The sequence below is a fragment of the Mustela nivalis genome (assembly GCF_964662115.1).
Source record: "Mustela nivalis genome assembly, chromosome: 11".
NCBI classification, from domain to species: domain Eukaryota; kingdom Metazoa; phylum Chordata; class Mammalia; order Carnivora; family Mustelidae; genus Mustela; species Mustela nivalis.
In genome coordinates this window covers 105,762,403-105,779,369 of record NC_139030.1, presented here as the reverse complement: position 1 = coordinate 105,779,369, position 16,967 = coordinate 105,762,403, and the positions used below count along the sequence as shown (strand labels likewise).

Here is a 16,967-nt window from a genome sequence, read left to right as displayed (position 1 = left end):
ATGAAAGCTGTCACTATTAAATAGCCCTCGCACCAAATATGGCCACAAGGAACACTGTACAAAGAAATCTTCCTTAATAAATACAAGAAATTATCAATTATTTGTAGTCTGAGCACTCCGCTTCCTTATCCATCTCGGCTCCGCTCGTGCTTCTCCCTTTTCCTTTCACATATTTTATTGCTCAAAAATGTCCACATAACCTCACAGACCAAAAAAGAACTCAAAGTTACAAAGGTATATAACATGTTAACTATCCTAGTTTAAAGTCTTATTTGAAGAAGAAGATGAAGATATTCATCTAAGCGCAGTTTTTGTTGTAGATGTAGAATTTAATTATCTGTGTGCCCACTTGCCTAATCAAGAGTAGAACACCTGCAGGTAGCCATTCTACAGAGCTTAATCAATATTAATAAATATTACCATTCACTGTCAACATGCTACAAGGGGGTTAATTTTTCAGAATTACCATTACAGAATTGATTTCATCTATAATTTTTGGCCATGTCTGTACCATCTGCAAATACCTGACAATACATTAGGAAATACAACAGTTACAAAGTAGCCAGCCACCATGTGCATTGAGGTGGAAAGGTGGAGGAAATTATAGTTAAAGCAGCAGCATTTAGGGGTGCCACAAAGCTTATTTCTTACATTTTAGGAAAATATCCTAGGATTTTCAGCTTCTAGATGGTCATGCTTATATGGGGAGTTAATTAGCATCCGCTCGAGTCAAAATCAGTATGTGTATATCATATTTAGGATGATACGGATCCACTGGAAAGTGGAGGGCAGTGCTTCTAAACTAAGAAAACCATGGGATGGTCAAACTTGAAATTTTCTGAACCATGGAGGTTGGTTCCTTGTTCCTAACCTATAAATGAAGGATTTCTGTACCTGTGGCCGCTAAGGACTGTGAAGGTCTAAAGCATAGTCAAATAAGAGTTTTCAGGAGACATGCAGATAACGGGGGTGAGGGAGGCGTACCACCAGCCTTGGTACTTCTAAGCGCCCTTCTAAAAAACTAGATACATTTTAAACCCTGAGGGGTCCAACTGAAACATATGTATTGGTCAAATCTGAACCATTAGCCACCAGTTTACAACTTCTGACATTCACCAGAGAATCAAAGCAAAAAAGGTTTTCATAGTAAGCAACCTCCCATGGAGGAGAAGGAACATGCCAGAACAGAAATGGACCCTCCGAAGGCCAAGGCCAGCAATGAACTAATGTGCACACTTTCGTCATACGTGGTAATTATGCATCATGGAAATGTCTGTTTTCAAGATCAGTTTTCTCTCACTCTTGAGAATTGTCAATTTCATTCACAACACTTTTTGCAGCCAAGAAAAGTGAATCTAATTTAAATTTCAGAAGCACTGCTCCCATGGAACAGTGAAAACAAAACATCTTACAGTGACAGACATCTGTTAGTCTGCATTTTGTGTGGATTGTAGCACCGTTGTCTGTTTTAAAAGTCCATTTCAAATACTGATTTTCTTAGCCCGTTGTCTGTTTTAAAAGTCCATTTCAAATACTGATTTTCTTAGCACATTCTTGACTTTTAAAAGCCAATCATTTTTTTAAATCAGTAGCTTTCAAATTTATTTCACCATAACCTATATACGAAACCTATTTTACTCTGAGATCCAGGATATATATGCATAGATGTGTGTCCTTTTTGTGTGTGCAAGTTTTCAGTTTGTATATACTGATGTTCTATGAAAAAATATTTCCCTTTAGTGTAAAACTCTGATTTCTTTTCCTGCATTCTTTTTTTTTTAAACTGCTGGGTTCAAATAAGTTAAACTTACAAAACACAAATGAGTTCCAACTTACAATCTGAAAAGCAGTGTTTTTGTTTTTGTTTTTCATAAATATACAAGCAATTACAGTATTTCACTAACCTGAAAATAAACAAAAAAAATTGTCTTATCAGCTTTCCAACTTTAATGTGTATTTCTCCACAGAAATAGGAGCATCCCTTGGCTTATTTTTCTTAGTCTCCAACTTTTTCCTTTCTCTAGATGAGCTAACCACACCTTGTTTTCAATAATCAAAGTTCTACTGTGGGGTAGGCACATATTACACTACAGTGTTCTTTTAAAGTAAAGATACACACTTATATAGTCTTTTTATCTCTATAAAACCTGGTGGAAGAAATCATCTCTGAGCTTATATTAATAATCTAATGGTAAGAAATATATTTGAATTTCCAGAACATTACCAAAAATATAAATAATACAAATAATATAAAATAAATAATATAAGTAACTATTTCATATATCATATATGAGAATCTATAGACCAAAATGGCCACTCACGCCTTTGAAATTATACACTTCCAAACTGGACATCATGTTTAAAGACATCCTTACCTGACAAGGTAAAGCTAACTAGCTTCCGAGAATGCTGATTTCCAGAAGCACCTCCTTCCATGCCTTCTGCACCCATCTGCAGAGGAAAAGCACGTATTAGAAGTTTCACAGTGTAGTGTGGTACTCAACTTTCTTAAGAAGCCACGTGCATTTGCAAATATGATGATTTTTTGTGTTAAAGATGCATTGTAGCATGTGCCTTTTTATAGGCTATAAATCTTGGAATTGAGACACAAATGCATATTCTCAGAGATGAGAGCATCATACCTCAATTTAGTCTTTACAACAAATGAAAGCAACACAAACTTCGAAATTCCCTGGGATATGCATCAACCTACTTCACGTCCTTTTATTTCTTTGATAAGAATATAGTTGAGATATAGTAAGTACACTTATATTGCTATTAGCATATTAAAATAATCCTTCAAGTTAAAAACTAAACACTAAATTCCTTTAGATCAGGAAAACATAGAATAAACTACACAGGTGACTTATAGCAAGGTCATCCACAAATACGCAGAACTATCCTCTCTTGCCAAATATTTCTGGGTGACCACGTGAGTGTCCCATTGCCCTTGCAAACTCCCATTTCCTCGTGCTGCAGGGACAGGGCACGTGGGATGATAACTTAGCAATGACAAGAGTTGGCCGTGCTGTTTAACTGGTTATTGCATTGTAAAAAGTTTTCCTAAAGGCTTTCAAGTAAATTACATCTCACTTGAAATTAGTCATTTGCGGAACACAAAGCAGATCCAGGCTTCCTCTCAATTTAGGTACAATTAGTGCTCAATTTATAGTTAGTATACTAGGAAAACAGAGTTTACTGTTTCTCTAAAAAAGATGCCCACAATACTTTACGAGACAGAAGTGAAGGCAGAATATATCTTGAATAGTTAGGAAATAGAAACTACATTTTTCTCCTAAATTTCAGATTAAACCATTGAATCTAATCTTTGCAGCACTCCCTTACTCCTTTAAAAATCACATACCAACAATTGCAAACTGGTGAGCCAGTGGAAAACAGCAAGTGGGGTTCTCAAAAAATTAAAAACAGAATTGTCATATGATCCAGTAATTACAGTACTGAGTATTTAACCAGAGAAATTGAAAACACTAGTTTGAAAAGATATATTCACCCCGACGTTTACTGCAGCATTATTTACCATAGCCATGATATGGAAGCAGCCCACATCCACAGATAGATGAATGGATAAAGAAGATGCGGTACATATGCACCGTGGAACATTACTCAGCCATAAAAAGAATGAAATCTTGCCATGTGTGACCACAGGCAGGGAGCTAGAGAGTAGAATGCTAAATGAAATAAGCTACTCAGAGAAAAACAAATACTGCATGATTTTACTCATCTATGGAATTTAAGAAACAAAACAAATGAACAAACAACAACAGCAAAACAAAAAAACCAGACTCTTAAATACAGAGAACAAATTGGTAGTTACCAGGGGAGAGGTGGGGGGGGGGTGGGAGGAACGGGTGATGGAGAGTCAAGAGCACACCTGTCACCATGAGCACTGAGTAATGCACAGAATTGTTGATCATTATACTGTACACCTGAAACTAATATTAACCCTGTCTGTTAATTATACTTAATTTTAAAAAATCATATACTGCGAAGAGATAAAAACTACTAATCTAAGCAAAGTTGAGCATTTAAAAAAAAAAATTCCATTCAAATTGTGAAATACAAATGTCTACTTCCTTCTCTACTTCCGGTCCCTTCTTCAGCACTATTTGGTATGGCACCTGCCTGATTCCTAATGTTTCAAATGTCATCAGCAATATGCGAGGGTGCCACCCCGGCTTCCTCACTTCATCTCATCCAGAAAAGCAACTACTTGATAATTCCGGGTTGGCTCTCCACCAGCACGCGCGGCTTATTATATTGTGGCGTTCCCCTCTGACTCATTATCCCCAGCTTACCGGGACAGAGACAGCAGCAAACTGGCCAATGACGGTCTCCCGCAGGCTTCACCCCACACCCCCCGGGCTACAGAGCGATGAACAGTGTAAGGGAGCCCAGGACACTGCTGCGACAGACACTCGGCCACCTGCTTCTCCAAGTCCTGGGGCCAGTCAGACCCCTGGTGAACCGTAGCCTCCCCTCCAACGGACGACACTGCCCAGTAAGATCTGTGCCCTCCAAAACACGATGTCTCTTCCTGCTAAGCCATACTGATGCTAAGTGAGTTAAATGAGATGGAAAAGGTTCATGGTTTGTCTTCACTTAAGCCTATTCAAAATGTTGGAAGCTATTACAGAAACACAAGAAAATGCCTTTGAATGCTCATTTGAAAAATAGGCCACTGTCTGACAAAAGGCTAATGTGAAACAATTCTCCCAGAATTTACAGATTGTGTCCTTTACTACAACTGTGGCAAATGTTCATCTCAAATAATGTTCAACAAATTCAATGTTATCATTCATGACAATAAAGCCAGGAAAGGCCAAACACTGTCGCTAGATATAGGGACATCAGGGATAAAAGCACTCGATGTTTAGAGAGCAGTTTTTAAATAAACTCACTCCATAGATTCCTTCCAGGAAAACCCAGAAGCAACTCCGACAATCGAGTGTTGGAACAATACGTGGTAGTGAGGGATGCCAGCTTTTATCTGTCCCTGAAGCCAGAGGATTTCCTGTTCTGAGAGCCCGAGACACGTATCACTGTGTATTCTGATGAATGACAATGACGTAAACGTGCAAATGACAGAAGAGACACAACTCTTTTCAATCCCTGATTCACTGCAGGAGGACATACGAGAGAGGGGGCATTGGGATGAGGATGGCAGCTCGTTTCCTCCCCTACAGAGCTGCTCAGTTACTTCTCCCACGACTGTTCTTTGCACATGGTCACGGAATAATTACAACGAAGGGCTTCGTCAATGTCAGTGCTGTCAACCACTAACTAGACGCAAGTCATATAAGGAGGTGGCCACCAGGCCAGAATAGAAACACAGCATCACGAGGTGTCCATGGGGCTCAGCCTTCCAGTTTTGGATACAGACCCAATTGTCTCAGCTCGGTCAGAAATCTATTGACCACCGATTTCATTAGTCATCCTTCGAACCAAAATATTTGGTTCTGATGGCAGGAGCTGTATCTGGGAAGCTTCTAAGGTTCTATAAAACCCGTCTGAAGCAAATTAATGATCTCCAAACTATCCACAGGCTTTGAGAGAGTAATCTCAATGCAAAATCAATGGAATGAGATCGATGTTCACCAGCCTGGAAGTCCTGCTGTCTTCGATGATACCTGATCACTGAAATTGCTCAAGTCTAAGAAAATCTGAATCCAGAAAACCATGTTTGGAAGCTACTATCTAATTTCATACAAAGTTAATTTTTCAAAGGTTTTAATATTACAAAAAACTCACTTTCCCAGTTTTATAGTTTTTTAGAAGATTAATTAAAGCATATACCAGTGCTTAGTATGTAACATGGCAGATTTTGTAATTGATAATTGTTATTCTCCTCTTGACCTTCAAAATCTTGTATAGTAAATGTGGATTATTCTTTTAAATTCTAAACGATGTTTATTACATGGGAACTCAAATGTAATTCAAATGTGAGAAGAATATTTAAATGCTGGAGATTTTACACATACGATTCCTACTCTCTTTAATGTTCTTCCCTCCCCGTCTCCACATAAGTAACTCCTGTTCATCCTTCAGATTGTCCTGCAAACACACCTTCTTCAAGGAAGCCCTTGATGGCCTTAATCAAGAGAAATCTACCAGTATATGCTGTCATAGTCCCATTTTACTCCTCCTCATAGTGATTATCACTCAAAGAAACGTAATTTAATTTAACTGCTGTCCTTGTCCCCACCAAATGTGAGAGAAAGGACTGGGTTTTGGCTTATCCTGCCATCCCTGGGGGTGGGTGCAATGTCTGGTACTTAGCAGGTACCCAGTGAATATCTGTTTGAATGAATACATGAAAAAGAAAGACTTCATGATACCGCATCGTGGGTATGGACAATTTCAAAAGGCCACCTGCAGAGATGACTTTCTGAATTTCAGGGAGTCAACATGGCCACTTGTCTATTTCCAAAAATGCATGGGTCTATAAACACATACATACACACAACAGACATGCACACACACACACTCACACACCGAAACACTTTCTTACGAAGATTCTATATTGTGGGAGTCAATGTTTTTCTCTTGAACGTTCATGGCCTGATTTTTATTAATGGCTCATAGAAACTACAATGCTTTACATATCTTAGACTCAAAGAATCTCCTCAAACCACCTGAACCCAACCATCCCTGTACAATGAAGTACATCTTACAAAGCTGTTAGATTCCAAAGTCAGTCAATGGAGTGAAAAAATGACAAAACTGAAAAAAGCAATCCTTTGGAAAGTACCATGTTGGAAATGGGGACATTCTCTCCTTCAAAAGGCCAACATAACCAGCTCCCCCAAAACTAAATTCGGTATCTGTTCATTTGAAGACCTGGTGAAGAGACTGACTTCCTCTAAGTGGCCATGTCATACCAAAAATGTCTGGTGTCTTCAGGCCCTAGAGCCCAACTCAGCATGAAGGGATCTGGTGCTCAGACCTCCTGAGGGTACAGCACACGCACGATCCCCATCTTATACTCTTTGGCGTGAAAGCTTGTTAAGTTGACTGGCAGGCAGAATCACACATGATTAAAACTGTTATTTTTCCCTTTTACTCGCTGAGCTCACGTACATTAAACTCACTTACGACGCAATGCCACCATCTCCTCCCAACCAGTCACCTAGATGAAATTTAGACTAAGTTTGATGAGCTACTCACTTGTTTGCTTCCTGAATGGCTTCTCTGAGGAGCTGACTATTTACAGATTGTCACAAATCAAATCAGATTTTTCCACTGATTTGTGTTATGGATCGAGGTAAGGCAGCCTGTAAGTTCTTCCCTTTCCTTAAGCGGGTGCCCATGCTGCTATGCATTTCCTTTTTTCATTGTTCCCCATAACTCTGCCTGGGCTGCGCTGGCAAAAATAGAAAGTGGCCCTGGGGACCTCCTGAGGAAGCGGACAATGAGGGGCACTCACCATCACAGCCGGGTTCTTCACGGTAATGCAGGGGGTCGTCGCACGAAGGGCTCCACTGATGCCGTGGTAGTATTTAAAACAGATTTTTATCTCCGCTACAAATCGATTAGGGAAAAAAACAAAAAACAAAAAACAATAATTTAAACATTGAGACAAGTCATTCAGGAATCGACTGAAGAAATCCGCCACATCGCCTCTCAGAAAATGCTGCTCGCGACTCTTGCAGTGATCCCTCCTTTCCCAATCAGAGAGACAAAGGATACCAACTCCTGTCTGGCGTTTTCTAAAAACGTCCCAAACAGACGAAGCATAATGCACAAAAACAACACACAAAATAGGTATAGCGTGGTGCTGAGAACTGAACTAGCCACCTCTGACCCAGGTGGTCCACTGCGCCTCAGACCCTGTGCTTGTCTCGGCTCATGCTGTTAGTCAGTCCTCACTTCAACCCTGGGGGGTGGGGATGCCTGTCCCCATTTCACAGAAGAAGTGCTAAGGCTTCCGAAGGTCAAGCAAACAGGAAACGTCAGAGTCAGGACTCAAACCCAATCTGTCCCATTCCAAAGCCTTCGCTCCCAACCTCTATGATAGACACAGACTGCCCCCTTCAGTGGAAATAGCAAAAAGAGCAGTCTAACAAAGTGAAGAAGTCGTAGACTCTGAAGTGTGAGGAAATCTGTATTTTAATTTTCCAAGTGGCTTCAATGCAGCCACTGCCGGGGATCAAATTCAGGAACCACTGCCATACAGATAGATGGATAGGAATAGACAGACAGACAGAGAGATGATAGATATGGATATATACGTGGCATACGTCTCTCTCCCCACAGCGGTGCATGTGTCTGTGTGTATGCACGTGTGTGCATGTATATATAGTCTGAGCTTGATAAAAGAGCAATGCAAATGCCAATTATTGGTTTAAGAAAGTAATGACAATTTCAAAGACCATGAAGCCAAAAACGTGTCAAAGACAGAACCCACAGCCACCAGAATTTCTGTGTGTACAGAGTATCTGCGCCACGGCAGTGTCACTGCAAGGTGTCCTCTTGCCAAGGTGCAGGGTAACACCGCAACGCTGCTGACGGCAGGACACCGGGAAGAGTCCCGGCCCGCGGGGGTGGGGCTCCCCTCTCAGCTGAGCTGCCCGGCTTAAGAAAGTGGGACCAACTAGATGTACTTCCCCACGGGAGCTCAGAGTCCACTGACTCTCCTCCCTGTGTGACTGGCCTCTTGTAGAGTATTTGGTTTGACTATTTTAAGAGAAAGATAGAATGATTAAAGAAAAACCCTCTTTTAGAAATTTATACAGGATTTAAAGTACTATATACAAGAATATAATATGATATTCTATTTTCCTATCTATGACAAAATACTAAAGCTCAAAAAACTGACTATCATGGGGCAGAGTAGTGAGTGTTTCCGTCATGGACGATGCTCACATGCGGTGGTTCACAAGGTTCTCGGCATCATCAAGCAGGAGATCCTTCCCAGGCACCCACCACAACACGTGCCCAGGCAATCGGAGAGGGGTTCTGGTCTAGCCGGTGTTTCATGGTGTAGCTGTGAGGATGAGGATTACAGGCAGGACACGACATAAGAGACAAGCACTAAAAATAAAGGGCCGAGAGGCGGCAGAGTGTAGAGACCACGGAGAGGATGAGTGAGGACGCAGTGGAGCCAGAAAGACCTCATGGCACAAACTGGTCTGGACTCAAACTTCCAGAGGAGAAAAATGGAGCCGCGCGAGTGAGGAGGGGCGAACGGGAGAGGAGAAGGAGCGTGCTGGGCTTGAGGACCAGCTAGGCGGCCTGCGCAGGAATTCCGGCTTCGCTATGACCCCACTGGCCTGGGAACACCCCTGCAAAGGACCTTCCCAAACACGGACACAAGCTTTCAGTTATTACTGAAATGGTAACGGCTGCAGAGATCGCAGCGGACCTTCCTCTTCCTCCCCCACTTGCTTTCTTCCAAGACCAACAGCGCGTCTGCCATAAGAGCAAAGTGCAGCACCGGCCCACGCAGAACCAGCTCAGTGGCGAGCCGGCGGTCTGCGCGCTGGCCGAGCTCGTTAGCAGCACACTCGGATCGCTGGCCACCAGCCCTCTGCAAATCTGCCCGCAGCAGCACCTCACAGATCAGGTCAATGGTAAGTGAGCGAGCAGAGCAGCTCTTTTCCCATAAAGGGAAGTGCATTTTAGAAGACATCGACCCCCAACTCCCTCTCATTAAGATGCTCTCTCCTCTTTTGTAAGGTGTTAAGAGACAGCTATGTAATAGACTATGGGACCAAAAAAAAAAAAAAAGTCTCATTTTTGTTTGTAGGATGTGAATAGCCCAGACAGCTTTGCTAGTGAATCCATTCTGGATATCATTTAATTCTTTGCTATAACAAAAGTCTCTAGTTATTTGCGCCTGGATTGAAAGGCCCCAGCTCCGCAAGCGGAACACCAGTCCTGCCCCTTAAAAATACAGCAACACTCTGTGCTGCGGGGGAACGTTCCTCGGCAAATATTAGTTAGTGCTTTATGAGGTCACTCAAGATTCTACAAACTGGTGTAACTAACCAATGTCCCTTGGAGTGAGAGGGAGGAAAGGCCGCCGCATTCTGATCGAGGTACCTCAACATTTTAGTTGTCCAAAGAGGTAACCTAGAAGATGACTCAAGATGGGCAGAAAAGGGGAGCTGGGGTTCATGCTTCTACTTGAGCTAAAAATTGTAACCACTAACTGCAGAGGAAAACAAAAAGTTACTTCCAAGAAAGGGATCCAGCACAGGTAAAAGTGAGCAGGTGAATGATGACGGGCACCAGAGAAGGGAGGAGCCCGCCCCCCCAACCCCCGCCCCCCCAACCCCCGCCCCGCAGGGCCGGCCAGCCCCAGGCACGGGCAGGGCAGGTGCAGGACTGAGGGGCAACGAACAACCCAATCCCCCCGAGAACGGGCGCTCCACAACCCCATGCGGCAGCCGAAGTCTCCTTGTATTGGCCTTGTATTGGCCTCAGATTGGCCTCAGATTATGGAAAGAGGTACACGTGTGCCTCTGTGTGTGTGTATGTGTGCGTGCGCATATTCCTTCAGACTAGAAAAAGCAAGAGTATTTTCTCTCCCCAAAATCCACTTATTAAAAGCATGTTGCCTCAGAGGGCAGCAGGCAAGAGAAGGTGAGGCCTCCCCCATAGCCCATGAGGACTATCATTGGTTGGGCCCGCTCTAGCCTCGGAAGGAAGGAAGGACGGACCACCCAAATGGCATCTTCCTCTCTCACAGGTCTCTCCCGAAGCCAGTCATGAATTATGGAAGTATATTTTTGTGCCTTTCGGGAATCTTCAGGATACTTTCATTTATAGAGTTCCTACAATAGAGATTTGGCAGCCCCTATTTAAATGCTGACAAGACATAAAAGCCCCTTTATTTTTCAATGTTTAACTTACTAATTTCCATAAACACAAATGAAGACATCTCCCAGAGCACCAGCACATCAGCTCCATCCCCTCACAGACAGGAGGAGGATCCTGACACACGTTACCTCAGGCTTGTTTTGTGCGGAGGGGAGGTCAGGGAGGTGGAAGGAATGTCAAGTAGTGTTTAGGAATATAACCATGCACCTAAGTAAAGGGGTTTCTATAACTGTGATAATGACATTGCATTTTAAAAGCAGTCATCTTGTTTCTGGGTTTGTATCTGAGTAGGACATCTCCAGATAGATCAAGTGAGACTGGTAAAATGGTTGTCTTCAGGGAGGGACACTGAGGACCAGGGCATGAAGTTGAGGAGATACTCACTTTTACCGTTTGTACCTTTAAACACTACCTATACTCTTTTCATACACTATGTATTCAAAAGTAATTTTTTAAAAGTAATCTCAACTCAACTACATTAACTCTGGGCATCAGTATAAAACTCCATTTCAAGCCCTCTGAAAAGTTTCCACAGGCCATGCCCTGTACGGAATGGTTTTGTTTCAAAGACTAGGAATTCGCACATCACCTTAAATAGCTACAAGATTCACTTAGGCAGTCACTAATAGTTTGTCCCTATTCAGAAAGTCTGTATATTTCCCAAGTTTCTAGAAGTCGAATATTTTGAACCACAAGATGGATGAAATGGAAATGTTCTTCCCTCAAGAATTTTTATTTAAAAAGAAGAATCCTGAGGGGTCCCTGGGTGGTTTAGTCGGTTAAGCGTCTGCCTTCAGCTCATGACCCCAGGGTCCTGGGATGGAGCCCCACAACGGGCTCCCTGCTCAGTGGGAAGCCTGCTTCTCCCTCTCTCTCTGCCGCTCACCCCACTTGTGCTCTCTCACTCTCTCGAATAAATAAATAAGATCTTAAAAAAAGAATAATCTTTTTTTTTTAAATCAAACTAACTGCAATTTATTCTAAAATATGATTTTAACTATTGCCCTAAATGCTTTTATTATAATCTTCGTATCCTGATTCCTATTCATAGGATCTTTTATTCAGAATTCACAAACTGGACCAAGTAAAACATTCTAGTCCTCATGGTTTTGAGGAAATCTGCCCATGTTTCCAGTGACAGGTGAACTTACCATTTATATGTTCCTGCAAGTCGTCGTCTTTTAACAAGGGCCAACGTGGCCTGAGCAGCCAAGCCCTCCTCTGCTAAAGCTCAGATACACAATCAGGAAAATCAAAGACAGACAATATCAGTGTGGATGTAGCAGAAACCTAATAGGATTAGAGGATGAACAGGATCCCAAAACTAAAGTATGAGAGTGGAAAATAAATAGCACCAAATCTCCATCTAAAGGACCAAAGGTCATTCTGATGTTGGTGGGAATGGATATGTTTAAAGCAAAGACTCTGACGGTACAAATAAGAGGCCCAGGCCACCTGCCCTCCCCCCACCCACCTAAAGCCTCCCATAAAGGTTCTGTTTTGGCAAGGCACTGCATCCTGGAAAGTATACTAATTAATCAGAGTGCCAATCAGAGACGAGGCTCTTACGGATGCAAGCCACTTACATCTCTGATGGCCCGTTTCCTCCTCGAGCCTACTTCCTAGGACTGAGACAGGTAAGATACGTGAAAACACTGGATCATATATTATCGATTTCCTGATATTATCCTCAATGATCAGAAAGCAGTTTAGCACACAGTAGTGAGTTTTGCTATTTCCAAGTTCATTCATCGATCCGGGATTTGGTGAGCTCCTAGAAGAGCCATGTGACACAAGGTTGGAACTTAATACCTCGTGATGTCTGGGGAGAGACAGACGGACATATGAATGGAAGGAATGAAGGAACGACAAAAGCGGGTCTGGATGAATCAATAAATGACCATCATCTGTGTAAGACTATCGACCAACAGGGACAGCCTTGCATGACGGGACAACTTAGAAACCTTTTAGATTTCCAAACTCAAGATGCATCCTGCAAAGATGACCCATTCGGTTTCAGCAAACTAAGCTCATCCGAGTCTACAGTCTTATGACAAGTAGGTGCAGAGGAAGCTGATCCTCCTGTCCAGCGCCTGGGAAGGTCATCTGCCCCAAATTAAACCCGTCTTCGTCCTTCAAATTCATTTAAGTAGGCCCTGTAATAATAGAAGTCTGGGCAGCCTGCCTCCTCTGGGGCTTTATCTAGACAAACTAAAGCCATCTTTACATTCAGAAATAGCTTAGACAGCGCTCAAATCAAGGTTTGCCCATGAACTTAGGTCAATGTTCACAGAATTTTATTTTGCCTGAACTTCTGATGAGCTAAAGATAAATTTTCTTTCTGAAGATGAGAGCAAAAGTTTTTAAATGTCCTAAGTTTTCAAGATCAGAGACTGAAAATATAGAAGCTCTCTAACTGCCCCCCCACCCCCGCAATTCTTTTTAAATTCCATGCCATCAGCTCCCAAGGTTTAAGCAAAACTTCATTATGCTGGGAAGTCCCCTTAGGTCTGCTGTAGCCAGATATGGGGTAAAAAAGTGATGTGTGAAAGACACAGACTATACTATGAAGAATACACCTGAGCTTTTTACATTGAAAGGATAGGGATATGTGTGGAGGGCCCTCACTTTGAGTAAAAAAGATAAACTTTACTCTGAAGCCCAATCTTTCCGTAATTCTCACTCACTATCTTGGATTTCAATGAACACGACTTTTCTCAGTCCTTAAAGAAAAAAAAAAAAATTACCGCATATTTCCAGTTTTACATCCATGATACACAATATCTCCAATTTTGTGTGTGCGGAATTAAGGTGGAATTGAAAGGAGAAAATAACAACAACAACAACAACAACAAAACCCTACTCTTCATTCCCAGTTCCTAGCTTCAATGGTCAAGGTTATTTCTATTCAATACTAGAGCAAGCTATAAAAAAAAAAAACATTCATCCGGACAGAGGTATTAGCACACCCTGATCAGCCAGGACATTACAAATCTCTAAAGCTTTTGGGAGGAGAAATAAAATCAACCCCGGCAAGTGGGAGCCTCTGCAAATAGGGTTTCTCGCACATCGTGTTCCAACAGAGCCGTATGTGATACTGACTCTTCCCAGGTGGTTCTCGCGAGCCCCACGGCATGAACCGGCGCAGGTGATCACTCCTAGCGGTCTGGCGCTTTGGAGAGAAAAAGAGGCTGCTTTACCTTTTCCCCTGAAGTTCAGCTGGCAAAATTTCTCAGCTCTATCAGTCTCTCAAATCCTGGGATCCTTCCAGAGGAGGAATCGCCTTGAATGAAAAGAACCCATTCCATGTTCTCCCACATTCTTTTATCACTTACTTTTCTCATGAGTGGATGGCGATGCCAGCACTGGGCCAAATGTTGGAAAGTAAAGAAAAGTAGAAATGAGCCAGGAAAACAAATGACCCATAATCTGACCTCCTAGGAGACAACCCATGTTCACGTTTTGGCAAATCCCCTTTCAGACTTTTTCCTATGGGTCATGATACTCGTTAGATTTGTGTCGTATCTGTCTGCTTTTCTGCCCCCTCGTTTGCTGATACAGCGTGCGCATTCTCCCTTAAAAACTGCAGTCCCCTTAAGGTTTCAAGAGAGACTCCAGCCAGCTACTGAACTACGAAAAAAAAAAAGACAGTCCTTTGGGGAGAGAAGCATGATTAGAGAAAGTTAAGGAAATGCTGACCTACCACTAAGGATGTGGAAGAAATTATCTGATGTCTTTAATGGCAATTCAAAGTGACAGATGTTCGTCTTTGAAAATAACTTTTTATACTCCAGAAATTTATATACTTCAATAAAAATACACTTATAGGGGCACCTGGGTGGCTCAGTAGGTTAAAGCTTCTGCCTTCGGCTCAGCTCATGATCATGATCCCAGAGTCCTGAGATGGAGCCCCGCATCAGGCTCTCTGCTCGGCGGGGAGCCTGCTTCCCTTCCTCTCTCTCTGCCTCTCTCTCTGCCTACTTGTGATCTCTCTCTCTCTGTCAAATAAATAAATAAAATCTTTTAAAAAAAATACACTTATAGCAGGTTCTCATTTAATCAAATCTTACTTTGTATTTTAAGGTTTAATATGTACCATCCTTTAGTACTAACATCTATACACACACTCACCTATATTAAATCTCTTAAATTCTTACATGAACTAAACAACTCAGGAGAATTTTAAATAGCCCATTTTTCTACCTTAATAAAGAATTCTCCAAATGTGAAAGTTCATTTCAACCAACCAGTAAATCACATATTCATTCACACTTCTATCTGTTCCATAAAAACATATGTACTATGTTCTCAATAGTATTAGTGGCAAATATAAGTACTCCCCTTCACCCTAAATAAGAGGGAAGAAGATATTTCTGTGAACCATATATTATGTAGAAGCATTTATCCTTATCAAAAAATACATCATCAAGTCAACTGGGTTATGGCTGAGTTACCGGCAGCCAATTTCTGGTTCTTAAAAATGACCTCGACTCTCCCACCTCCGTGTAAAGACCGGGACCCAAACACAGTCGTTACTGCTGCGGGAGGAAATGAGAGCCAAGTATTCTATCGGCCAATAAAATTCTTGAATTATTCTTTTTGCTTTTTGAAATTAATACAATAAATATTAATTACAAATGTAGATACAGGGTATATAAAATACATAAAGTATTAAAATAAATAATAGAATAAATACATGCTTTATATACTACACATTCACAAGGTACATGTAATGTGCACGTGTGTATACACACACACACACACACACACACACATATTTACACACGCTTTTTAAAAATATGTGAACATCCTCTAACAAGGATTTTCTAAAACAATATATTTCCCAGTTTGAAGACACATGGCATAAATATGTAAATTGGAGCCAAAAACGTTCATAATAAATTCAGAAAAGACCCCCTAGGTTTCCAGGTATTTATAGAATGTCCCGTAACAAACTTCTATTTCTCGTTTCGTACTTACGTTCCATGAAATAGGGCCCAGGCTCAATTCTCCACACAATTTGCCCTTTTTGGGTTCCAGTCACACCCCTGTTTTTAGAATCCCAGAAGTTGGCTGGAGAATTCTCATCTGGAAAAAGCAAACAAACACTTTTCAGCTTAATTGCAACCTATGTGTCCTTCCTTAGCTCCAAGACTAATGCAAGTTCTAAAATAAAGGACAGAAGAGATAAAGGGGGAAGTATTAACAGGCAGTAGGACGAGGCGACCGCTGCCCTGCATTTCTGCACTTGCACTGATACGGGAGAACCAGGGCGGGGTGGAAGGAGTCTGGCATTTCGGGGCTTGGCCAGGTCAATGAACGTCCCCAAAACACGAAACTGGAAAGAACAAAGGGTATGACCACTGCAGGGTCAGTGGTCAGCTGACAGGTAAGAAAGGAGTTGGGTGCGCTCCCATCTACAAAATCCTAGATAAAAAGACAGGAAGAGCAAAGGTGGGAGACCCTAATAGAACTCCAAATGGAATTTTAAAAGGGGGGACCTTAAGCTATGAAAATGAGTGAAGACACAGTACAGGTTTGCCATGAACAGTGTTCAGGAGGCACCAACCAAATCATCATGTCTGCTAGGATAACCTTTCACAAAAAGCCAAAGGCGTAAAACCTTGAACAATACAAAAAAAGAAGAAAGGGTTTAGGCATTTGTTTGGACAGATGACAGTGACCTGAAGAGCAGGACTCTAACAGCACTTCCCAAGCGTTCTGACCTCCCAGCACACAGAAAACAGTCATATTTGTAGAGCGCATTGACACACGAAAGAGACGCTAGTAACATCAAACGGAAGGCAGGGATGTTCGGAGGGCTCCAGGCTTTCCCCCACCACCCCAAGGGCTGAAGTTCATATTCTATCATTTGCCCGCACCACACTAATTTGAAGCTCTGTCCCAGGGTCTAGAATAGAAAATATAACCAAAAAGACCATTCAGAGTTTGATAGGTACATGGAAATGTGCACAGTGACACTAGTTCTTCAAGTCATACACACTTCACTTGTCTCCCCAAATCCCTTTCGCAGGACGGAAGGTGAAGGACACGCTCTCCCTGAGAGCTGGGACCGGCCAGACATGGGGTCAGAGGGACACTGGGAAACAGGGAAGAGGGGACAA

At 42.1% G+C, this 16,967-nt stretch overlaps 1 protein-coding gene across 4 annotated transcripts in view; it reads right to left on the bottom strand.

Annotated features, from left to right (window-relative positions):
- HECW2 (HECT, C2 and WW domain containing E3 ubiquitin protein ligase 2) overlaps nucleotides 1-16,967 on the bottom strand; it is a 368,867-nt gene that overhangs the window by 134,120 nt on the left and 217,780 nt on the right. For all 4 annotated transcript variants that reach the window (XM_082689013.1, XM_082689011.1, XM_082689012.1 and 1 more), the window contains 3 exons: nucleotides 15,823-15,930; nucleotides 7,445-7,539; nucleotides 2,376-2,451 (listed from right to left, as the gene is read on the bottom strand). In XM_082689013.1, the coding sequence (XP_082545139.1) occupies nucleotides 2,376-2,451; nucleotides 7,445-7,539; nucleotides 15,823-15,930 (279 nt within the window). The remainder of the gene's footprint in view (nucleotides 1-2,375; nucleotides 2,452-7,444; nucleotides 7,540-15,822; nucleotides 15,931-16,967) is intronic.